Source organism: Trachymyrmex cornetzi, unplaced genomic scaffold (genome assembly GCF_001594075.2).
Source record: "Trachymyrmex cornetzi isolate Tcor2-1 unplaced genomic scaffold, Tcor1.1 scaffold147, whole genome shotgun sequence".
In the NCBI taxonomy this organism is placed as follows: Eukaryota; Metazoa; Arthropoda; class Insecta; order Hymenoptera; family Formicidae; genus Trachymyrmex; species Trachymyrmex cornetzi.
Window position 1 is genome coordinate 2,191,328 of NW_017296059.1, and position 27,099 is coordinate 2,218,426.

The 27,099-nt window shown below is 34.6% G+C and overlaps 1 protein-coding gene across 1 annotated transcript in view; it reads right to left on the reverse strand.

The window, feature by feature from the left end:
- Positions 1–27,099, reverse strand: part of LOC108757626 (basement membrane-specific heparan sulfate proteoglycan core protein) — a 235,045-nt gene that overhangs the window by 194,390 nt on the left and 13,556 nt on the right. Inside the window, exon 2 of the mRNA XM_018502094.1 lies at positions 12,398–12,530. Within this exon, the coding sequence (XP_018357596.1) occupies positions 12,398–12,530 (133 nt within the window). The remainder of the gene's footprint in view (positions 1–12,397; positions 12,531–27,099) is intronic.

The window sequence follows — 27,099 nt, forward strand, 5'->3', positions numbered from 1 at the left end:
TGAAATATCGCGTGTAAATCGCGTGTGCACACGCGACACACAAACATACATATATGGACATACCGCAGCAACGATTTCACGCAAAACTCGGCGCTGCACTATTTTTCCCGTCATCTCGCCGCGGTTAAAATCGCTCGTGGTGAAAACCTAGGATAAACACGTTTGAATCCTTGCCAGCTGTTCGTCGGTGCTGCGTGTGCGGGTTAAAATATATATGACGAACGGCCAGAGAGAAAGAGAGAGAAAAAGTGGGAGAAGTACTGTCAGATCATGCACAAGCGCGGCATTATGCGAGAGCGAAAGAATCGATTTTGACGTTCGGGCGGGTTGACGTGCGTTTCCGTAATGCGCGTCAAGCCGGTTGCATTTAACGTTTATCGACGGGAAATGCGGCGAAAAACTTGACGGCGCAGCGAGCGAGCGATGTCTATTTTTTTCCTCCACTTCTGTCGATCTCGTATTCGAAACGTCGATTGCATTTTCTGAAGAATCGCTGATACAAACGTCATCGTTATGGCCGCGGTTTACGATGAAAGAAAGCGCGAGAGATTGTACGCCAACTTCCGCAACGCCTGTATATATACCTTTTGAAAGGAGGAAATTCTGGATGGAAATATTTGCGTGTTCCAAATTCCCGACTCGAAACTTTTCAAGAGGGTCTCTCAACTCTCTTAACTCGAGACTCTCAATTCGCGATTGTATCGGCATTTCCAAACTCTTAACCATCAATCGTCCATCTCCTGGGTTGTCGAGCGGAACTGTTCGTCTTTCAAGATGTCAATTAAATAAGCTAAGTGAAAAGTTAATGGGCGCAAAACGGTAAGCCTGATTTTAACGCGCTCCAGGATGCACCGGTAAATGCGCGAACGAAAGACCGACAGAGCGCGGCACGCAATCCGGTTCCGCGAGTACGGGTAAATAGGTCGCTACATGATCATTTGTAGTCCGGGGGCAGGGAATTAATTTCATACTAAGCGGCCAGGCGGAGGAGGGAGGGTTATGATATCGCAAATTGCAAATACTTGATACGATCGTGAACGGGCGGCCATATGATTTATCGAGCGCGCCGCACCCAGCATAGTATCGGCTATACCCTGGGATTGACATCATTTATTAGACGTAGGAAACGTGCTCGTGGCCGATAGAAACCGCAACGATATCGCGGCCGCAGCTGTAAACGAGGTCGTCGACCGGCGAATAGTCAACCGGTCGCCATATCCATCTGCCGGTAGTTACGGTGGATCATCAGGACGAACGATTTCGATGTTCCTACGACCGACGTTCTCAGTTATCGCCGAATCTCTGCCGTTCGACAGTCGCGCGAACCGAATGAGGTCGGAACCGCAATGATGACTAAATACCTGGACCAGACCGGATTGGCACCTACCCGCCCGCCCGCAGGACTTCAATGACGTGGTTGCACCCATTACGGGTGTCTTTGTAGCAATTTCGGCTAACAGATTCGTCGAATGAAATTGCGATCGGCGGTAACTCGCTGCTTTGTTAGATCTATTGATTTCTCTATATGCATTCGCATATCTATATGCAAACGCACTATGACATTCCTATCGTTGCTGCTGCGTTTCACACCTAATTAGTATTAGATTTAACGGTACGTCTTTCAAAGACCGATTTTACGGTCGACCGAGTTAATTTAGCTATATGGAAATAATCAGTTTACGTTTCATTGCTTCTGTTTTACTCTTCGAATACCTACTAATATGCAAAATATATCAATAAATATCTAAAATTTCTGATTGATTCTAAATTTCACGAATCTCGCTCTAAGTAGTAAAAATAAATTTTATATTGTCAATTTTCGTGAAAATTTTGGTGTTAAATTTTTAACTCATCCAAGTATTAATTTAACATAATGTGATTTTATTTACACATTTTGTATTAAATTGATACTCGACATTTCTCAATGTTAAAATAATACAATTTATGAGTAAGTGGATCATTACTTAAAATACATACATTATAAAATATATTATAAAAATAATGTATTTTAAAACGTAAATTCTAAGATAAACTAGAAAAAATGTTTTGTTCTATGAACCAAAATTGTACTGTAACAACAGAAGTTTAGTTGAAATATATCGAACAAAACTGTAATTTTACGTGAACTGAATTGTTTAGTGGTATACACAAATATTTTTGTTATTTACAATAATAGAGAAAATATTTTGCAAAAACTAAATTTTTTGTTATATTTAAACGAAATATTTGGTTACTGTTACAAAATACTTCAACTGAATAATTGCCGAAACAACTAAATTTTTTATCCAGTATAAATAAAAAAAATATATTAATGTTAATTAATTTAACATATTATAAATAATAATTTTACTACAAAAATATACTTTCACAATTTGTTCATAAATTATCAGTGTTATATTTTATATTAATTTTTTACATAATATTTATGTTACTTTCTGACGTAATCGTTTTATGTTAAATTAACACAAACATTTTGAGGCACGTCAGATATGTTAGATTTAACATAAATTTTCCAACTGTATATCATTTCTTTTCATTTTACACCACGAGCACTCGGTAAATTATTTCGTGCTCGGGGCGACACGAGTTATGATTTTCATTACATTTCTACCGACATTGTAGCGTGTAATCAATTTAGAGTTCCTTAACTTTCACGGTTAGGGGAAGCTTATACGATTACACTTTGGTCGTATCTATTCCCATCTCGGTTATGGCAAAATCTATGTCGCACACTGGTGCTCGTAGACTTGGTTCACTCGGTGTGGTTGCTCCGCAGTAGTAGCGGGCATTGGAATCCGCTAGTGGTCGAGGAACGAGTGTGGTCAGACTGCGGTATCGACAACATCTTCGCTCACTGGACAGTATTAATCTCGGATAGTATATCCATACTCTGTATAGGATTAGACATCTTTTTTAATTATTATCCCACCGATTAAATTGATTTTACACGCATCGGCTTTAATTATCATTATAATCGTATAATAAACCATATTTTACCGTTCCTCTGCGTTTGTTAAATAAGCTCCTATATTTTGCAACAAATTTCAATAATCTATGGTTCAAATAACGATACTAGGGACTACGGTGTGTATAAGATAAATATAACTTTGAATCGCTTTCCAATAAAGCTTATAATCGTTTTAAAAAACAGCGAGTACTTATTTATTGGTTCTCATTTCAAATTAATTGATAAAACGCTAGCTATTGTTCCTATCATTTGAAAATATGGTGTCCGCTTAGTTTTAATTTACCGTCATTAATGTCGCAATCGACCTCACGAATAGCCATGTATAATGATCCCTTTGTTTCGCGTGGTCATCATTTTATTCCGGTCGGTCAGCGTAGTTATTTTAATCCAACGAGTGTCAATAGGGAGGATAACGACGCGTAAAAATTGCGCGTAATAACGAACAGCATGGTTTGCCGATTCGGGCGTATCGCAACGAGAAATCCGCCATTATGTCGCGTAACTACGCGGACAATAGCGCGATAATTCCAGCCGGTGGTACGTGCATCCGGCCACGTGCGACACGTTCACATGCACACGTGTACTCACACGTGCACAAAGAGAGATACGCGTTCATCTGTCCATGCTATGTAAGTTGACCGCACAATAGGAACGAGAAAGCGGAGGACAATTGACTCGTCGATCGAGAACGCTTCCGCGTGGGGTTGCGTTTAACTGATTGCGGTACCGGCGACACTTGGCATTGCAAGCAGTATCGATATATCAGACGGCGATGCCCGCATGTGAGATTCGTAATCCCTTCGTGGAGATAGTCTTGTAATAACGAATGATTTCGCAAGCAGTAATCTTGCACGATTTCGTATGTTCGATCCTACGTTTCATTTTAACGAAACAATTTTAAGACGAGTTTAAGGGTACGGTTAATGTAATACAATAAATGCTTTGAAGCGTTCTTTGATTGGTAATTAGTAAAATTTTTTCTCTGATTGATCAATGAAATGTTTCAAAGCGAGACTTTGACCGCATCCTGACAATTGACAGCGAAGGCTTTACAACGCTTAACAATAAATAGAACAGATTCGAAAATTAAAATACAAGATCTTGATAGTTTTCGTATCAACTTTGAGCGGGTATACTCTCACGTATACACGAAAAGAACTTTTGCATCGTTAGAATTAAATCTCGCACAAATGCCTTTTAAACGAGAAAGAAACTTGCAAGAGAAAATTAGGTAAATACACTGAGAGAAAAATTTAATATTTGTGACTATAATTGCATAGTGACTATAATTATAAAATAATTATGATTAATGTAAAATAGTATGGTTGAAGTATTTAAAAATCTAGATAAGTACAAATCTGAAAATAATTTTGTTAGACTATCAAGCTAGTTACTATAATTTCAACACTATTTGCATTGCTTATCATGCTGGAGTTTCCTTTAATTATTTTGATGGTTCAACAAAATTTTTTTCAGTTCTGTATCTACATAAATTTTCAAATACTTCAACAAAATTGTTCTTTTCTATATTGAGAGAAAGAAATGATTGCAACCACTACAAATTATTTACAATTTATAGTTACTTTTAGTGCCAACTATATATATTTTTTGATATAATTATAAATATAATTATTATTATTGATATTATAGTAGTAATAATAATAAAAATATAACTTCTTATTCTTCTCCTGCAGATTTTTTTCTTTATTAGTAAGGCATTTCTGCAAGATTCAATTCTAGCGATGCAAAGATAAAACACAATTCTATTAATGTCAATAATAATGCAACAATCCCTAAGACAAACGTTGTCGCTTTTCGTTGACGATAGAATAGCAGACTTGACGTAATCCTAGCACCAATTGAGATCGTTTCCACAACGAGGCGGTGACGCCATGAGTTGCGGCGTTAACACCTGGTGTCAACCCCATCAGCGTGTCAGCCCGATCAGCACTTCCTGTTCGACGGGAAGAGGGACAGCCTCGAGCATTCGCAGCCGCCTGCCGCGAAACTCGCCAAGTTTCTCTCGCGCACAATTAATCCAGTCAGCGCCAGAAGGAATTACGCGGAATTCGCGCCCGTGCGCAGAAACTCGGCGGGGGATCCCACCGATAGAGGCTGCAATAACATACAGTACACACGGTCGTGTACTTACCAGAGACTACTCCGCTTTGCGTTTGCGGTAGGCGACATTTGCATAGGTAGATGTGTGTTGTACACACCGAGTCTGCGTTCGACGGGTCGCCTTCTTTGCGGTTGGAGAAAAATGGTCGGTAAAACGTATGCAAATGCAATGAGGTCCCGCAAAGGTTTTTCTTTTTACCTCGAAATTAACTTAAATATTCCTCTGTGCCAAGCTACTCAAGTTAATAAGGAAAAAAAAAATCCTGTTTTACTCTTTTGAAATAATTCTTACCAACGTGCGCAGGACAACGAAAAAGCGTAAACCGAGAAAGGATTAAGATAGAACTGTACGCTGACATAGTAAGGTAACAGAAGAATATTTTATGGGAAGAGCTCGACAAGAATATCGTTGGTTTGGAGGGTTTTCAGCCAACAGACTTACGAGGTGACCTTATTATCTTACAAGCTTTCATATGCAGGATAATTTTTAAACTTTAATCGATCAGAACCGCTCGTTGTTGTAAGCTTTTCATACATGTGCACATTAAGCGTTAAACGAATGTTATTTCGTAACCAAGCAGGAAACATACATCAACAAATATTTACGCATATATTGATAATGTCTGGAACATGCATTATTGCTGTAACGATGTCGCTTTATAATATCACACGTAAACACGTATTGTTCGATCCAACAATTAGCCATAAATTATCGCCTCTCACAATCAGCCTTTTATGATATGCGAACGCGAGCAAATTTCCAGTGCACAAAAGCGATCGTGCATTTCAAACGAATTTTGCCAATGATATCGTAATTTTACTGTGATACGCGTTAGATAATGGAATATTTATGCCTAAAGGAGCGTTGCGTAGTTGAAACTTCCTAATGACATTTTAATTACTTTTGTAGTATTTGTTACAATTGGACATTTTAAAACTGAAAAATCAGAAAGTGCAATTTAATTTAATCGATGATAGACCATAAAAAATTTATTTGTAAAATAATATGTATCTTTTGAATAAAATGTTTCAGAAAATATTGTGCTAATAATTTTTTTAGAAACATTAATATATTTCTGCATATTTTTTTACTAATTTAATGTAATGAATTTTGTTTAATCCGGGAATAGCCACTTGGGATATGTTTTTATACCTCAGTGGCGAGAAAATATCAATTGTAAAATATTATTTTCTATATGGATACCTACTATTTAATACATTTTTGTTCCTGTTTAATAACTATTCTTTATAAACTGTTAAATACGTAATTTCGTTAAAAACTCGCAATAAAAAAGCGTTATATTAATTAAAATCTTAATTTTTTAGAAATATTGCCACAAGTGCTATTTAATGTGCTCGTTCCGTTCAATATTTATTTGATTTCTACTTACCTTTTTCAGAAAATTAATATATCTATAATGTTCTTAAATACTAATAAATAAAAAAGTAATAATGTACAACATAAGTTGCTAATAATAGTAATTTTAATACCCCAGATTATCCTTTACGTAAAAGAAGAAAAGGTAACCAACTATTCCGGATTAATAAAAATCAAGACATTGATAATTTTTCGATCAAATATAATAAAAAGCAAAAAAACTTTTTCATAGATTGAATATTTGATGTATAGTCGTATTGCAAAATCATATTACTTGAAATCTATTTAACTACTGTGTTCTATCAGAATATTAATTTGAGGTTTAATGGTATCTGCCGGAATTGAAATTTTATATCTGACTGATTGCAACGAGGTAGAAACGATTTTATTGAACGGAAAGGAAAGAGAAGCGCGTGTCGCTGCGTAAAACGCAGGATCGTTGAATTCGTGTATATGTCGTCGAAAATGCAATCACGATGTTTTCGTTTCAAAGGACGCTGGAGATGGAGAATGAAACAGCGAGGATGAAAGGGATGAGAAGTGAAGGGCGACGAAGTAAAACTGCGTCCTGGCTGCGATATCACGTTGCTCGCGTTTAAGGGGGTTGAGGGCACGCCCGTTTGCATTCGCGACGAGTATCCCGCATGGTTAAGCGCCCTCGCCAAGTGGCGTTCTCTCGTTAGCTGATGCGTCTGACGCTAAGTGCGTGACTACGCCGTATAATCTACTGACGCGTGTAATTGGAGCCTATTTATTTTTCCGCTATCTGCTATCATGATTATTCACATTGTGAAATTACTGCCGTCAAAGTTCATGTTTATGCACATTACAAATTATTTTATCTCGACTCTTCGATGTGATAAGCTTAGAAGATGATTCAGTTATTATAAGAATCATGTCTCTTACATCTAGGTTATTTATTTCTTCATATAGAATGCGGCTGTTGCTATACTAAAAACTGAAAATAATATAAATTATACTATTTAGGCACAATAATTTAGGCGCGTAAATAGTATCAAGTGTACGATTTTCTGCCTTTTTATTTCTTATTTTTCATTTTAATAATTTATCTTGCTTCACTATTATGTTCTTAATATATTATCTGTATATATTATCATATTATCTATTATTGTCATATTATTAGTTAAATTTATTTTAATTACCGCTGAATTAGTTAATTGTTGTTACTAATACGTTCCTGCCAGTAATATTTCCTAATTAATTTTCTTGTATAAGGGCACATCCAAAGGCACGTATGTTATAGTAAATAAATACTTTTTTAATTTGATATTATTGGTTTCCAGTTAAACTAAATTGTTATAAAAATTATTGATTTATTGTACATAGAATACTTCTCATAATTTTACAATTTGTAAACTTTTTTATTATTTTAAATTATCGAAAAAACATTAAAAAATATCTTGTAAATTCTGACGTAATTTAATAAAAATTGTACTTTATTAAACGTATACCTATATATATATATATATATTGTTTAATCTTTCAATATTAGCTCTATTAATTGTAATCAGTTATAATAATTTTCTAAATTTTGTTTAATTGTTAAAATTATTATTAAAGAATGATGTTAAACATTATTAAAGTCTGTATTATTTTCTACCTACATAAAAAAACTAAATTTTTTAAACTTAATTGGATTTGTAGGAAAAAGATAATGTGAATTCAGGAAACATAAAAAACACATGTTTTTTTAGCCAACAGAAATGTTGGTACAATAAGAATAAATATTAAAATTGATAGCAAAATCACAATTTCCATCTATATTAACATAAAATGTACAAAAAAAAATCATTGCACGTACAATCTAATACTTGAGACAATAAATAACACAATATGAAAACCGTGTTTTGATTTGTGCGAACAGGAGGGCGCCATAATTTTTTTAAGCGCGGGTCACTTATAAATCCTAATATTTTTATCATACATTATCCGAGAACGTACACAGTTCGTGTGCTTTTAGTAGGTCAGTGTATCATTTTATTCGCGAAAGAGCGTTCGCTCGTAGTAAACGCAGCTCATTCGGCGAACGTTGAGACTTTAAAGAGAATTTAAAGCTCCACATCCCCTACAAGGAAATGATCCGTTGCCATGCGGACGAAGAATGGTTTTGGAAAACCCGTTTTCGCGGCGCTTACTGCCGCGACGATTCCTCCGCGGCTACATTTTACGACAACACAGAACACCGCAATTGTATACCGTTAAAACTAAAATATCATCGCTGAGATAAAACCGCAGCTCCTTCAAACGGGATGCCGTTTCTCTTTCGCTCGGGGATCACAGTTTTCTATCCCCGGCTTGTCCCAACTGAGCTGCGTTCATCAGTAACTTTGTCCTACATCTTGTAAAAAGGAATGAATATTTAACTGTAGGTAGAAACATAAAAATGCACATGAGAAGTTTACAAATTGTAACCACGTTAAAATTACACCGAGATTGTCTGAAAACTATCTTTAAAGTGCATTCAAAATAAGCGATTCGTATTATGTTTACTTTTGAAAAGTACTGTAAGAAAAATCGAACCCGAACACCTTCAGTAACAATGTTAATAACTCATCGAATTAAATAAAGCGCAATATTCTTGCTGTCCGTCGAAATTTATGCAGCGAAACTATGCTCTCGACGGTCCTGTCGCGATTATGCAAAACGTGACACTCTACGTAACTTAATAATGTCACGACAAAAAGAAATTCGCGGTCGTGCAAGAAACGCTATTTACGGCGATGCAACTGCAATCACGCTGTCCGAGAAATCTGTTTACAGCACTGCCACTGGTTTTCGCCCGAGTCGGCTCTCTCAACTCGCAGCCTCGTAACTATAAAATCCAATAATAATGTCACGACCGTTTGGCATACATGCTTTTTCAGAAGCCTATATTCCGCAAAAATCACACATATTTGTTTGAAAAAAAACCCCTTTACCACAAAAACTCTTGTTTTTTCGAAATAATATTAAAAAAATTAAATTCAATTTATATGCATCACAAATATCAAATGAAAAATATTGAAAACGTCGGTGCAAAAGTGATTCTCATTTTCAGTTGTAATTATTTATTAGTATCTAACTCAGATAAAGCTGGTTAGAAATTTGATTATAATTCTTTAAAGAAGAATTAGCTAGATGTTAGTTACATGGAAAGACCGATTTTCACAAAGTATCTAAAAATTTAGCTAGACAAAAATTTGAAAACACCAATAAAGGGTTTTATAATCGGCTCAGTATTGGGCCAGTACTGACTGTCATAGTTCAAGTACTGGCAAACTATTGGCTGAATACTGGCTAAATACTGGATGATAACTTGGGCTCAGTACTGACAGATGATAATGACCCAGTCATTTTAGTCAGTTATTTGTCAGTGATGGTCTAGTACTGACTGACAGAACTTTGGCTGTCATTTGCCAGGGATAGTATCCCAGTATTGATTGACATTAAAAACAAATTACACCATAATCGAAAAATCTTTAAAATTTCCATAACATCTCCATCCGCCATATTGGTTTAGCCATTTTGAATTTCCAAATTTTGAACACGAATTCGAAACGAGCAACCCCAAAAACCTCATGATATCAAATTTCACCGAAATCGGAGAACCTTTAGGATTTCCGTAACATTTCCGTCCGCCATATTGGTTCAGCCATTTTGAATTTCGAAATTTTGATCACGATTTCGGAACGAGTGATCCCTAAAACCCCCGAATACGAAACCACATCGAAATCGGAGTACTCCAACATCCCTTTGAAAAGAGGCTTCAAAAAAACGTGACATGCCAATTTTAATATAGGATTAATTACGTGGCAAACAATTCTTCAGAATTAAAGTATACAATAGCAATACAAAGAAAGCTTTGTGATTTTATTAGCTATGAAACCTATATAATGGCAAATAAATAAAAATGTATGCGTTGCGGGATACGTTCTATGTGCAGAGAAAGGCCGAAGTATTTTTCGCGATAAAAACGCAAGGTGCTTTCAAGCTTGAACGGTGATCTGGATTTTATGGGGTTGCTCAATAAAGACGATATTTACGAGGATCGAATTGGCTGTCGAGAGAAGTAACGTATAACAGATGGAACGCGGGGTCGATTTGTGGCTTAACGAAATCCTTGCCCCATCGTGGTCTCCTCGTATTCGAGGCTTTCTTTCGTATACCGTGACGACGTACCGGAACGGTAAACTAACAGGATATACAAGCAACGAGATCGGAAACGTGGAAATCGAAAGGTGGGAGCGCACGCCATCGCATCCCGAGTTGCCGGAGTTTGGAATTTCTTTCTCGTTTGCGGATATAAAAGGTTTGTGTTCTAGTAGAGACTAGAAATGTCGTTAGAAACATAGATACTTAGAGTGTACAGAAAATACAATCCTTTTATCTAAATGTGTCACTTGATATAAAACAATAAATAGAATATTTAAAAACTCAAGAATGAAACGAAAAATATTATTTTAATGAAGGTTTATTCACAGCTGCCTCTTCTTAAATAATATATAGCTGCGTTTTGTCAATAATACGATTAAAAGCTTTACGAAATATGTAGCAAGAAAATGCAGTTTAATAATGATGATGGAGATTTACCAAAATTAAATTTAATTCAAAACGAGTAGCCAACAGTATTGATGATTAGTGATATATCCGCAGTTTGAATCGAGACCGACACATTCGACATATGTCAATACAAGAAGCTAGATCGCATGAAATGTCGATAGCATTAAATTCACCCGGCAAATTTAATTAACTACTAAATTATTTTCATGTAAAATTCCGATAGGAGATGCGTTCTCTGCGACGGTGCTTAAACAACGTTTCACCGAATATCCATATCAAAACGAGTAATATCACAACTGCCACTTGACATCGCAATATTAATAAAGACCGGACAATGCCGTCGCGGTAATAACTGAACGAAGTTATTGCAAATTATCGTTTTATTCCGCAATTTGATACGCGATCGTAACGTGACGCAAATGACTCGTGACATTTACTCGATAAAGACGTTATTTCGTGACTGACATGATTCTTCCTGTAACGTCACGACGAGAAAATCAAAACGACATGTGTAATGTAATGTCATGCACGCACAATCGCCTTGCGATGCATACGTAACACGCGTGTCTTCTCACGAGAGAATAGAGATACAACAAGAGAATTTTATAGACAAAACACGTCAGAGCTATTATTCAATTGCTGCATTCAAAAGAGCCTTTGAATAATTTTAACTAAACCAATTGTTGCTGATTTATGTTTGTAATTCCGCATACACTGAGAGAAAAAATTTTGGTGTTTGTGACTATAATTACATAATGATGGTTATTACTGTAATAATATTAGTATAATAATAACTATAGGTATATATTTCTATTAAAAAATATATGTATATAATTATTATAGAAACAAAAAAGTTAAATTATAATTATTATTAATTGTATAGTAATTGCAAGCATTATAAAAATGCTTGCAATTACTACAATTTAATTATAATGTATAGTCATTTTCAGTGTCAACTATATACATATTTTTTGATAGAACCAAATATATAATAATTATAGTAACAAACACAATTAAGAAAATATATAAAGTCACAAATACAAGAAATTTTTCTCTTAGTATAATGTATATATTTATTTATATGCGGGATAAAATTTAATCAACTAACTACTTAAATAAAAAAATTGATAATGCAAAGATTATACTATTATGTGCACTATAAAAAATAATAAGAACGATTTATCAAGAAAGAGATCCCTAACGTAGCATATAACCGCTCGATCTACGCATTTGCTAAGCTGTCCGTGTTACGGCAAGTTCTTCGAACGGTTAAGTCCGCTTTGAAATCTATGGCGCCACAGAGATTCGCGTCGAGACCAGGCGAACGAGCGCTCCGGGGAACATCGTTCATAAATATCAATGCGGCTTACCTGTACAGAGGTTCGCCGCTGTCCTCTTTGAACCAGAGCACCATGGAGACGGCGTCATTCGAATCGCAGGGCTGTATGTCACACGGCAGGATTGTCCTCTGACCCGCCACCCCCTGTATCGACTCCACGGGTACTGGAACACACATCGATGTCTCATTCAGAGGAGCGTCCACCTCGCCGCGAGAAAACGAAGAATAATGAAGCAAAGAGGAATCGTCGGATAACAAAGAGTTATAGATTTTTTTAGGCAGTCCATACAACGATCCTCAAATCCCTCGAGGGAATGTCAAAAGTTTTTTTTAATATCACTGACAAGATTTCCAGATATCGTAACTCCATATTTTATCAATCTCGGAATTTTCGCATATCTATTTTCCCTGAGATATTTGTTCTTTATGATAAGTATTATTGTTTAAGGTTAAATTATACCTCTGTGATGTTGGCCTCCCTTTTTCAAAATTTAGGAAAAATAAGTAGAGTTCTGGTTGTTTCCGAAAAGTTTTCAATCCATTTCAAAAAGAATTCCGTTGATTAAAGCGGTGAAAATACCATTTGAAGTAACGGGGGGACCAACATCACAATTTTAAAACTTTTAAGGAATATAACTTTTTTATCTTTCAATTTAGCACTTTGATCCATATAGCACAATCGATAGAATTCTTTAGGGAGCTAATCAAAATTCTCAAGAAAATGCTAGATTGCCAAAATATTATTTAAAAAAAAATTTTTTTTGAAAAATTTGTTCTAAAAATCCGGCGTCCCCCCCCCCTCTCTCTTTCTCTGGCATGAGTTCTGGTAACTCTCCGAAGAGTTCTAACGATTATCCTTAATGATCGAATCGTTGAGATCAAAAGAGCAAAAAAGCATTTCTAGCGCTTTGAAGATTCGAAATTCTAGAGTCCATACAGGTCAAAAAAATTTTTTTAATCCGACGTTCTGACACAAACTCGTAACTGTTCATAAAAAAATCATTTTTATAGTTGAAAAAGTTATAAAAACTAGTATATTAAAAGCATATAATTAGCACAAAATTACAATATAAGTGTTTTTCATTGAAAGTATTTCTTTCAATGGGCGTTCTAACTTTTTGAAAAGTTAGAAAAAATCAATTCCTTGATAAACAGAGCAATGAAATCGGGATTAGAGCAACAACTTTTTTATTGAAAAATTATAGTTTATATTAATAAAGCCAAATAACTGTAGTATTTGCTGAATATATTAATAAAAAATTCAATAATTGATAACTAATCGTTGAATATTTAACTTTTTATTTGGATATTCGCAGTTACCCCATCCCTATATTCTGTCCACCTATTATAAAATTTGTGTGACGTTTTCGGGATTACGCCATCTGTCTCTGCATAATTTAAACATAGTGTATTCTTTTGATACGATATTTTATCATGATAGGGTGTATTGCGAAACATATGCGCGGTTCTCGCGTTTCTATATATGCAAATTATAAAATAACTTCCAAATTCTGAAAATATATCCTCGTGCATTTTCTAAATTTCATTTATATTTACAATTGCTATAATTATAGTAATATCAAGCTTTGATTCTAATATTAATGTCTCCGCAGAAGTGTGAAATATTATTATCTTGTCAGCGTTAAAATAATATTAAAATAACCGATATTACTTTTCAACATGACAGTTCTATGTAGGTACTGTAGTATATAAATTCTTAAAGCGAGTTATCGATTTGTAAAATTATAATACTAGCAGTTTTTTAAAGAGCAACCAGCAATAAGATTAACTCAGGCATGAAGAAAATCGATTATGCTACTAGTGGCTCCTTAAACACGGTTCACGACACTTTCTACTCCGTCGCTCGACAGATCGCTCGTTGACGAGCATTTCTGACAATAATGCAGATTTCTATCGTATAACCTTCTTTTAACTGTCACAAAGACTCGTGAATAATCCTTTGGCGTATTCTCCTTTGATAATAGTTCTTATCCCTGATAGAAATTTTTCAATCTATGTTAATAGCTGTCATTTTGTCGCGGTTTATATAATGAAGATATATAAAAAGGATAACCTTTGATTTTTCGCAAAGTGCGATACGATATTTGTACTAATTAGTTGCAATGGTTTCCCACAATATTAAAAAGGTATATTTTCACTATTTACTACGAAAAATCACTATACGTATTAAAGGATTTAAAAATAAGATTACTATCTCACGCGCATCTTTTTTTATCGTAGTTATAGAAGTATCCTGGCAACACATGTGATTTAGCGAAGTTCGTAGACGATTTTGCATTTTGCTTTTCCACAGAGTCGTAAAATGAGAGGAAGGAATTCTACGGTACACCACGACCGGTTCCTCTCTCACCCGGATTTCGCTCAAGTCACGCAGGTCGACGATTAGGATAGTCCTGTGCATTTCCGTCACAGGAACACGTATTACATTTACTCTAACATTACAATGACTTTATACAAGTACACGTCCTTTTGCGAAATGGAGAAATTCGCAACGTAAGAGTCACCGATCTCAGCATGAAGCAGCAATGTATATACATTGTCATGCGCATGCATCGTGATATTTGAATTTAGATTTACCCATTTTCTGAAAGAAAATTTAAAATATTTTAACGTTTTCATGGTTCTACAAAAATTCTTTATGTAAAAGAAAGATGAAAGAATACATATTGAAAGAATAGAGATACTTTAGTTTTGGTTTTCGAATTCAAATCACAAATATGTTGTAAAACTAAAGTAAATTTACATAAAGTACAGTTTCCTAGATATTCGATCTTTTTCCTTATTCTACATTTTATTGACTTTTCATTAAGAGAACCGAAACTGTCTCTAATCGATCTGTAATCGAGAAACTTTGCTTTCTACACAAGTATCTCATGAAGCAGCGGTTCAATGTAAACTGAAAGGAAGAAATAAAGTTCTAGTATAATTACAGTTAAGTAACCTAAATTCGTAGTAACAAATAGTACTCTCTAAATTTCTTGAAGTGAAATCTCACTTCGAAAGAGTTAAAATGCTGCCACTATTAAAACAAGGGTAAAAAATATGCACTTTTAATAAAGAAGAATGGCAGATTTTCACTCTTTTTTAGATTGAGATTTTACACTTTTGGAATGAGTTTCACTCTAAAAAGGGGTAATATTTCTTTCCTTTAGAATAGAAAGAGTAAAAATCTGCTACTCTTATTTAAGAGAGCAAATTTTTCACTCTTTTTCAACAGTGACAGTACTTTAACTTTTTTGGAGTGAGATTTCATTCCAAAAAATTTAAAAAATATAAACAGATCTAAATTACGTACACTCGATCCACGAGTGGTTGAACTTACATAATCTCGAATGTGCTCGAACGAGCGGTAAGCAGTAATGTGCAGGAACATACGTTATATACGTAGAAATGCGGGTATCTCAATATTTTACGATACGATTTTCTGCATTGGAGGGATTTATAGCCGTGCCTGATATCTTGCGAAACGAAATATCGCCATCTGCCAAATAAAAGCGACGGCGGCGGTTGCGGCACAGCAACAGTTGCATCTGAAAGGCTGCTGAACGTCGCTGTTGCCGATTTTCACGCTTCGGAATCTCTCGCCGAGCATGTAACGAGCTATCGATTTACAAGCCGCATTACGGTGTGCTAACCCGACAGTTATCCGGAATTCAAGGGATCTGAAGGCTCTTTCGAAGCCGTTTTATGGAACTGCATTCGCGGGATTTGACAATCGAAAAAACTCGTCTCAACGAAGGTGAGCGGAGGACACTACAGATTGCATGCGAGATTGTCTTGTGGATAATAAAACAGACTTGGATTACACTGTAAGACGCGATTGAATTTACAAGATTTGCTTTAGCAGCGACACTCGGAGACAAAACGTGGTTTGGAGTGCCGTGTACGTGCGTTCATTGTGAATGCTTAACAAGGATTCTTACGTTGAAATGCTACTAGAAAATAGTGAATATTGATGGTACACAAATGTGCTTCCTCTTCTGGATATAAGTTTTTATTTATGATATTTTATAAATTTTTGTATTTAAAAATTCAATTCAGTTAATTTCTTTTATTTTTTATATTAAATATCTTAGTGAATAAATGATGTGTATTCAATAAGTTTAAGCTACACAAACATCGTATCATTTCACAATAGCAAATATAATTATTATAATTTAAATGTATTTAAAAATATCAACAATTTGTTGATATTTTTTTATTATTTATCCTATTTAATATTACGAATATTATGGAGAAAGAATTTCGTTCACATTAAATAAAAATATTTTTAACAGAACACAACAATTATGATTATAAATTCCTATGAATAACTTATGATGCGGTTTAGTGTTTATAATTCAATATTAGGTATGCGAACTTCGTTGTTTAATAGGGAGAAAAAAAATTATGTTTAATTTTAACAGCCGCCGCATTAGAACTAGCCGTTGCGTCGGACGCCGTGTTAAGCTGCGATTTAAATTAAATTTCTCGTGGAACAATGACACTCTACATGCACGTTGTCGAGCGGAAGTGCCGGCCAAGCTCTGCCGGTGACACTTCCGTTGACTGGTGTAATTAACAAAACCGGAAAACCACGAAGGCCGGCTATTCGCGGAAGACTGTTGTTTGAGATCACCTGCCGCGAGATTCTCTGACGGATTTCTTATTACGTAATTACCTCCCTGCCAGACGCTGAATCGTTGAAACGCGCAAAAGGAGCGACTCTAGTTAAATATCGTTCTTTGTTTATTTTCTAGGTCGCGAAAGAAAAGTGCGTTTACCTTCCTTCAACTATACTTCAAGATTTTTGTTTGTAGATATTAATCATGCACGTTCGTGACGTAACGAAATTTTCAACGGCAAACTTTCTGATGTTTAACATAATTTTTAATTAAACGGGAGAAATCTGCAAGAACATTTATTCAGATGCTTTTTCGTTGCTTTCCTTTTATTTGAATATAGATATAATTTCTATGTGTATGTTCTAAATTTATTCTTTCAGGTATATTTTCCACTAAAAATTTGTAATTTATATTATATTTATTATTCGTTATACAATTTTTTAAAATTGCAAAAATAAAATTTGAGTTTTACACGCTAACTACAATACTCTCATCAGAACATTAATATAATTTCTGAGAGTATACAATAAGTTGTTTTGGACTAAAATGTGGAAATATCGTTACAATCAAAATAAAGCAAAATTAAATGCTTCACTACTGGTTCTACTTGCTTTTCTTTCTAGTGTTAAGAAGAATTCTTCGCAGCGTCAATCGAATAATCATATTTTATGGCATCCTCGAGCTCGCAAAGGTCTGGCTGTGACACTCTCTCACGGCATGGAGAAAAAGGAAGAGAAAGGGTACAGAGGCAGGGCAATTAAAATGCGGCCTGGGCACAAAGGGCAGGAGACCTACCGAAATTTCCACCCCGCACGTTCCACTTTTGTAGACATTTCTCAGCCGGTAATTGCCTTCCGGCCCGCGCGCACGAGAATAACGGACGGAAGAAATGGACCGCATGAAATATCTTTTCCATACCTTATACCAGTACCGACGAAACAGAGAGAAAAGAGAGAAGATGCCTAAAGAGGTAAAAGATAAAGAGAGAAGATAGATAAAAGGGAGATTAAGTCGCAGCTATCTTAATTACTTGAGCTTTTAGACGTTAATTTGAAGCTCCAAAATCAACTACGAACACATACAATAAATTAATCCTTAAAAATAATTAAAAAATTAATTTATTAATACAAAGGGAACTGTGAATACTAAGAAAAAAAAATTAAATAAAACTGACGATTTTGTTAATTAATTAACTAAAGTTTTTCGTCAAGAAATACTCTAGTTATTTGGCTTTAATCGTTTAAACTACAATTAGTTAAGCAATTGTTACTTATTATTATCTTCGTGTGTGTATATATATAAATTTTAAATAAAAATTGTACTGTGTATGTATTAACATCATCCTTTTTCATTCAAACAGATTCAATTGATTCTTTAACTTTAATAATTTTTATTGAATATAGATTTCATATTCAATATTTTTATTAACGTGTTACTTCAAGTAGAAAATATTCAGCTGCAAAAATAAAAAAATATTTGTTACCCAGAGAACATTCATAACTGTCGCCAAAATTGGAAAAATCGAAAAGCCTCCATAACTCTTTCGGGGTAAGAACCGTGCACTGATTGTGTCCGATCTTAGAATATCATTTTTCAAACGATCGATAACAGCATGAACCTGTTGGCAGCGCGAACTTGTATGTGTAAATCAAAATCGATGATTCGGTATTATTCGAGCGGAAACGACGCATTTGCATAACTTTCATCGACACGACGCGGAGGGTGGAGCAAAAGACGCACGATCTTGCAAAAATCAGCTTTTCGAAGTTCCCATTCTGCAGTAAAGGAAAATGACACGTTTGAAAAAGCACGGCGTGCACGACGACGAAAGTTTTGAGAAAAGCGTGCTTGCCAAGGGGTGGACGCGAAATGCTGAATCGAAGCCTGTTGTCGCACGACAAAGGGCCGAAACTTTTGACGCCGCGAATTGCGCGCAAAGGAAATCCCCTGGCATTGCTGCGAGCTCGTCGCAGCCGCTTCGATGGTCGCGGTATTGTAAGAGCTCAGTGTACGAAATTCATTTCCGGCGAATAGATGAATATTTCGCTAAGGCAGCTTAAGTTTTCTCTCGAATATGTCTCTCTCGTATCGCATAAATCTTTGCGCGGCTAAGGCAGAAGATTTAGCTCCTAGGGAAGATCTACTAAAAGTCTAGTAGAAAGTTGTAAGAATTTATTAATCAAGTGGTAATATTACGTGCAAACGACAGATAAAAATAAGTAAAACAAATGATGGAATTAATAATTGTAAACGCTTTGAAACAAAATTTTACAAAAGCAGATATGTACTTATATAAATTCACACAGAAAAATATTTAAACACTAAATAATTAGAATCAAAATAAATGTTAAATTTATGCGCCGTGTTAAATGTTAATTTATGAATTATAAACAATAATATTATACCTTTGAATTTCTAACAAAAAAATTTGTAGAATCAGTAACTAAAACGTATATACTTTGCACATTTATTACGGTCGCATTGCAATTTAATCACGTTAAAAAAGTATATAAAATATACTTTTATACAGACAAATAAATATCTATGAAGACTCTTGTTATCAAATAAAAATAAAAATCTAAGTAAAGGGCATATAATGAAGAGTCAATAATTAATAAAACTTCCATATAAAATAAAGACATATAATATAATTTCTTGATATCATTCCAATTGTTAGACAATCGAGAAATTATATCACCAAGATATTTTAAGGAATGATATCAAGAAATTATATTATATGTCTTAATTTTATATTTAAGTTTTATTGATTATTGACTTTTACATGCCCTTTATTTAGATTTTTATTTTTATTTTATACAAACATTTCATACAAATAACGGTTAAAAATTCCTCCTCTGTACTATGATAAATAAAGATTAAAAAAAGAAATCGCGCCGGTATCGAATCTCATTTTCAGTCGTTGATTTGCGAAAAACGGCGAGATCTATCCTTGCTCTTTCTTATTCTGCCTTTTTCATCCTATATATGCTCTCCTTATATATTTCTTTCTAGTCCCCGCTCTCTCTCACGGTGACCGCGAAAGGAAAAAGAGCGTATACTCAAGAGATTGGTTATAAAGAGCAAACAGAAAGGAATCGATGTAATTGAGGTGAGTCGGGCGTCTTTCTTTCTCTGTCTCTCTCTTTCTCTCTTTCTCTCTTTCTCTCTTTCTTTTTTCGTCTCGTGGGGCCCGGGGTTTCCACGAGAAATTGTATCCGAGAAAATGGCAAAGATCACGTCAGAGACTGCATTATTCAGCACCGGCTCGGTAAATCTATATATACACGGTCGCCCTTTCATCCACAGTAACGTAAATCCTTTCCTCTCCTTCATTCTAACCGTTCGCTTCCATTCCTCTCCTCTCTCTTCTTCGTTCTTTTAATTTTTCGAATTACGTACCGAGCTGTTTGTACAATAGTCCCGGGCAAACGTAGTCTTCAGATTGTTGAGAACTGCTATCGCTTCGTTCTCGGCTTGATCCGGCGCGCAAACGCAAACCATTTCTATTGCGCCATTTATCACCGACCCCGTTGCTTTATTAGGCGTGACTGATTGATGTCCTTATTACCGGCCCCGAATTCGTACCCGAAAAATTATCCCATTTCCACGGCCGTCCACCCACCGGAGTTTGGCCGACGAGTCGCTTTTCCGGATGTTGAATCCGTCTCCGGACGTGGATTCAGCCTGCGTGAGAAATCCGGAAATCATAAATCACCGAGCGCGGCGAATTGTTGACGGAGTATATTTTCAAAAAGAACTCTCCTCTCCGGGCTCCGTCATTGTCAGTCGTATAATTAATTGATCCATCGCGCGGTAAGAGGATTAAAGAGAAGGGGGTAAAGAGGCACACAGAATTCTCGATCATTTAACCGAGATTCTAGCCGCCGTCAATTTGAGAGAAACCTTAAGTTAAGGAGAGATCAATTTTTTAAGTCTGCTCATTAAAACGAAAAGTATAACTGAAGTGCATTCAACATCCTGATTTATAGTAGTCCTATATTTTATATAAGTTCAAATATTCTAAAATCTAAATTAATCTAATTTTACATTAAATGGATAAATCAAAATATCCCAGATGTAGCTTTTCTTAAAACCTTGTTCTAGAAGAGAAAAATAAACGGTATTGTTCAGATGTTCAAAAGTTTTGAAGTTCATTATTTTTATTTCTTTATTTCATAAGAGTATAACTAATGTGTTAATAAATTTACCTAACATAATATACTATTAAAAATTGGAAAGAATAAAGGCGCTAGGAGTCAGGTGCAGAAGACGTCGCGCAAATAATACACCTATGAAGCGTGAAAATTCTTTATTCACTAAACGCGCTTACATGTTTCGGCTCACTTTTGAGCCTTCTTTAAAGCAAACATAAACTAACATATATAAACTAAAAGTTATCCTGTCATGGAGTAAACGCGCTTACATGTTTCGGCTCAATTTTGAGCCTTCTTTAAAGCAAACATAAACTAACATATATAAACTAAAAGTTATCCTGTCATGGTGAGCTCCCCTACATCGAGAGACTATTAAAAAATAAGATTATAAAATTTAAATAATTTTTAGGGTGTGTTCTGTGAGCACCCTATCTACCAACTTACGTATCTTTGAATCACCTATCTTACTTAGCTCCGTTTTCACAATATATGGTTACTAACTCCAAAGATTAAGGAGTCTATTCTGTAACTCTTAACTGTAGCGTTACAATCGTTAAGAGTTACAGAATAGGCCCCTTAAGATAACCAAGAAATCCATGAATGAATTTCATTGCTGAATCTCTTGGTAACCTTTAATCTTTATTATGTAGGTAACCACATATTGTGAAAACAGATCTTAAAAGTTAAAACTATACTTTTCTACTATTTGCAGAATCTTGCCGTATGAAATATATATAAAGCTTTCTCAATTTTTGAGCTAAAACATCATCAGATATCGTCCTAGTCGCATAAATTAGATCTGAGTATAGAAGGACAAAAGTTTGAATTTAACTTTTCTTTTCAAGCTCTTCAATCATCTCTTCATCGAGTTACGAGCGAAAACGTCGCCATTGTCTCTTAATGGAATAATAATGCGACGTTATGACGGTCTTCAAGACGCGGAGAACTAACCAGGGCGGGGATTCCTTTCCCATCCGTTGAGAGCAATTCCTTGAATACTTGTTTACTCTCCCATTTACTCTTCTGTTTCTTCGATAAAGCAACACCGGCGCCGGCCGCGACCCTTGAAGAAACGCCGGCTTCCGACGTTTTCCAACGTTCGCGGCAATTAACATCGCGCTTTACGGCGCTCCAATATCTTTCCGTATCCCGAGAACCGCGTCGTCGACCGATTACCCGTGAGTGCTCGGAAATGGCGTCGTCGTCCTGGGAAATATATCGCGACACGGTAAGCGAGGGCTTACTTGAGAAAAGCGATTTTTCACGCGGTCGATCGGGCAGGCCACGGCGGCGTAAAGTATTGCACATATAGCTATAATAGACCGTTCGAAAAGAGCACTCCTCTATTCTTGTTCTGTTTATTTTATCTACTCCCGGGATCTCGCACAACTTTTAAACACTAATAGCTTTAGCGGCCTTAGTCAAGTGAGTGAGCGAGTGTGTGTATGTGTGTGTGTCGCTTTACTTTTATCTCACATTGAGAGCTCTATCTTTAGTGTTTTATGGAACCTGTTTTAGTCTCATGATAAATAATGACTGCGTGTTTAAAATTAAATTCACCATGTAATAGTTATCGATCGATCTTCATAAGAATAAATGGAATGACAACCATACCATGTTTGTATAATTTATCTTAATCCTAATTAGCAGTCCTCGACCGAATAGACTATTTTATTCTCTCGTGTCAATTCCGAATAATATTAATCAGGTAGCAAGACAGTTCGAATTTAAATTTATCAATCAATGTGTGAAATAAGTACCTAATTTATTAATATAAGAATTCTTTATTTATATCTTATCTATATAGTTACGTAACTTTAATGAGTGATAATTTGCAATCTTAAAATTTATTGTTTGACATATACTATATTAAGTATAAAAGTTTATGGAGTCACCATTGTAGACGTCATTAGAATTTATTTAAACATTTTTTAATTATGTGTTTATTATAACATTGCTCGGCAACATTATAATAATGTATTTATACTGAGAGTATTTCTTGGCTAAAATTTAATATTTAACAGACGTTTCTAATTTTTATTAAAATCAGTATCGTTAGAACAAATTGTCTTAAATCAATTAAATTAATTAAAGCCACTTATGACATGAAACTTTCAGAAACATTAAATTCACTGTTATAAGTTTCACGTATAATCATTATAGCTTCAATGCTACTCTTCTTTTAGTTATAAATAAATAAGAAATAGTGGCAAATATGTATTTCATCATGCTTTAAAATTAAAACAATAAATTAAAATTAGATAGTCGAAAAATAGTGTTGATATAATGCAGTTGGTATCTAACATTATAATAATATTATAATAACAAATAACTAAAAAATTGTTTACAATAAATTCTAATAACTTCAGTAATTCCACAACTTTTGCAAAATCTAATATTTCATTCTTCAGTTAAAATTTTATTCTGAACATTTTGCGTTTCTTGTCGATTTCGCGAAAAAGGACGATCGACACGAGTCAAACTCGTCATATGGTAGTCTGTGATTTATTCATACTGGGAATTTGGAATATACGAACCAAAGGGTATTAGCTGAATGAAATCGGTTTCGCCTTTTCATGTCATCACGATGCACTAAATGCATCCGTTGGATTGAGAGCTCACTCGATGCATCCAACCATCCTCGATGCAGAGGCACATTCGCGTAAATATGCATGCGTGTAATCCATACGTTTAGACTCATTCCAGTAATCGAAATCTGTGTTATTAATAGACACCACAGGAAATAAATGCAGCAGAATGAATTTACACTTCATTAAATTTAAAAAAATTTTATAACGAATATTAGAGAATTCGGAAATATTAATAAATAAACTTCATGTCTTGAATGCTAAAACGGATCTTATGTGACATACAATAAATATTTAAAAAAAACTAAAACTAAATTTTTTTTAAAGAAGTATCTTTTAAAAGAAGTAAGCAAATTGACATGCAAGACATAAACTGCGGCCCGATTCATACTTACGACGCTTAAGAATCATTTCATTCTTGTTGTTTATCAAGTATTAAACAAGAACAAATGATGCTCACGAGAGTTGTAAGCGTAAATCGGACTGCGGTTATAAGCATTGACCATTTACGGTCCGCCGAAGGCACAATGCCGTTGCGCGAATTTCGACGTTCCAGTCCGCCAACCACATAGTGCCGTCGTGTAAGAACATTAGTCTTCTGCTTGATAAATACATACAATTATTATTGCATGCATAGTTGTTATAGATAAAAACTTAAAATACGAAAAATAAAGTACTTCAACTTTAATAGGTGTTTTTATATCGGCACGTTTACGGTAAAAAAAATATGCAGCTCAGTTCGTGCTATAGCGTAGTTTGTTTCAGTCAGATGGTAAATAACGTAATATGTACGGACCGCAAAATGCTAATTAAGATTGCTTGTGTTAATATCAGTGCTCGGTAAAATAATTATTACTTACTTAAAATAAAAAATATAAAATAAGGGCCACAAATTTATTTAAAATATTAAATAAGAAATAGGTCAGAAAAAGTGATTTAAAATAAAGAATACTAAATAACTTTTATTTTTATTTACAATATATATTTTAAATAATTTTATTTTAAATACGACCGAGTCCTGGTTAATATAACAGATATCTTGAAAATGTCAGACAGTATCATTCAAAATATCAGAGAAGCATTAAATTGGAATAAACTGAATATACGAATTAATCACAATTTAATGTTTGTACGAAAAAAATTTAGTTCAAATTCGTGAACAAAATCCTTTCAACATGTAACATACGTTGGCAACATATTTCGGCATTACTCGTTTAATAAATCGTATAATGATCACAAGCTATTCATAGTGCGAAAATAATTAAAGGAATATTATTATAACACAATGCTTATATTAAATAATATTGCGCGAAACGGTCTTTTCATGCAAAATCATTCTTGCGCGGCGATATAGAATTAATGAGCCTCGAAACTAATTAAAATCACCTAGAAGCCGCGGAAAATCGCTGCTCTTTCAACGTCGCTCGTCTTAATGTATAAGGTGGAAGGAATAACAGCGTGAGGGGATAAAATAGGGCATGATAGCAGGGAACTCGGGTATCCTACTAGCGGTTTATTGGCACGTACCACAGTATACCGCATCATTGTGGTTTCCAAATTATAGCTTGCATTCTTAAGGGATGAAATTTTATTGAGAAACTGATGGCGAGATCATTTTCATGCTTGTATTAATAGATGAATACTCCTTAAAATTAGAATTTTGTTTTAATACTCAAAAATACACACGAGAGAATTAAGTAAATATTACCCTATTAATCATCAAAATAATTTATAACTTTATAAAAACTTATCAAAATCACTACAACTTAAAAAGGATGGTTTAAAAAAAATCATCAAAATCATTACAACTTAAAAAGGATGTTTTTTTTTTAAGATTGTAAAACGGAAATAACAAAAACGACATTTGATCAATTTAAGAATATGTTTGCGATATTATTTAATTAGTCAATAAATTTCTGTCAATCTGAAAAATTGTTATTTTTTTTCTTTTCTGGGAAACTTAATTTTTTGAATTATATCATTTTTTAAGTAAGGGAATGATATCATCAGTAGATACCAATAAACATTTTGTTGATAAAATGAGTTAATGAGAGAAAGAAAAAGAGAGAGAGAGAGAGAAATATATATAAGAAAAGCTACAAGGATAACTAAATAGATGGAATAATGACCTCACGTTTTATCCATATTTTTCTACTATCGTCTAGCTCGCGCAATGTGGTCGGAAAATGAGTTTGGCCGAAAAACGAAGCGACACAACAAAGAAACAGTCGTAATTAGCAGTCCAGCTAATTGCATCGAGTGCCGCGCTCGTTGGGGACTGCGTCACGACAAATTATTATGCGAAACGCGGCGAAATAGGAGGAATAAACTCGCCCAACGCGCAATTAGCTGGATCCATGAATTTTTCAAAAACGGACGGAATATCGTTCCAGGGGTGGCGCATATCGCGCACCGGAGTGCGGGCTTGAATCAGAGCGCGATAATATAATAAAAGTAACGATATTAATGGACGCATTATTAAAGCGGCTAAATTATTCGAGAGCCATTATTGCAGGAAATGCGTTATACGTCGGTCGAACGTTTTGGGATTTCTCCCGATACATTCGGAATTTTCGACCGACGATCTCCGTAAATGTCAAGTCAGCAGGAATTACAAGTACAATCTCGCTCGAGTTTTCAAAATTACATCGTAATATCATGTTTTTCGTCAAGTTAGGTAAATATTAATTCGATTAATCATAGCAGATGCTATACAACGATAATGAATTCCAAATATTGCCTGCAGGTCATAAGCGTTATTACGCTTCCATCCATTAGGTATGATTTTAAACATCACGTACAATATATCGTATAATATTTTATCTATAGTTATGTAATTTTCTAATGGTACCTAATTGCGATATTAAAATTTATTATTTGACAATAAAATAACAATTCGCTTGAAAGCTATCTTATAAATAATTGATTTTAATGATAACATCTAGCTTGTTACGAATATAAGCATATTTCATTACCCACTTTATTGATTTTAAGATACTAATATTTCTGTAATAACACGTTCTACAAAATGTCAATGCCTTCGGTTTCGGACTGTTCCGAGTATCCGATACGATCTTTTCTCAACAATCTCTGCATGCATTAGGTTGGAAATCCCAGGACATCGTGCAAGTTTCATTTGCACGCAATGCATACACTGCCGCATTACACTCTACGTATTTGTCGGATCGATACCCACGATGCGAGATACCCGTGATACGGATTGATGTACGACAAAGTTATGTCATATTCATTTCATCTGCTTTTAGACTCTACATAATTCTAATTAATACTGATATTTACTATTTATACGAATATTAGCATCTTTTTACTTTCATTACTTTATCTACACTTTTCGCGTATCTTATT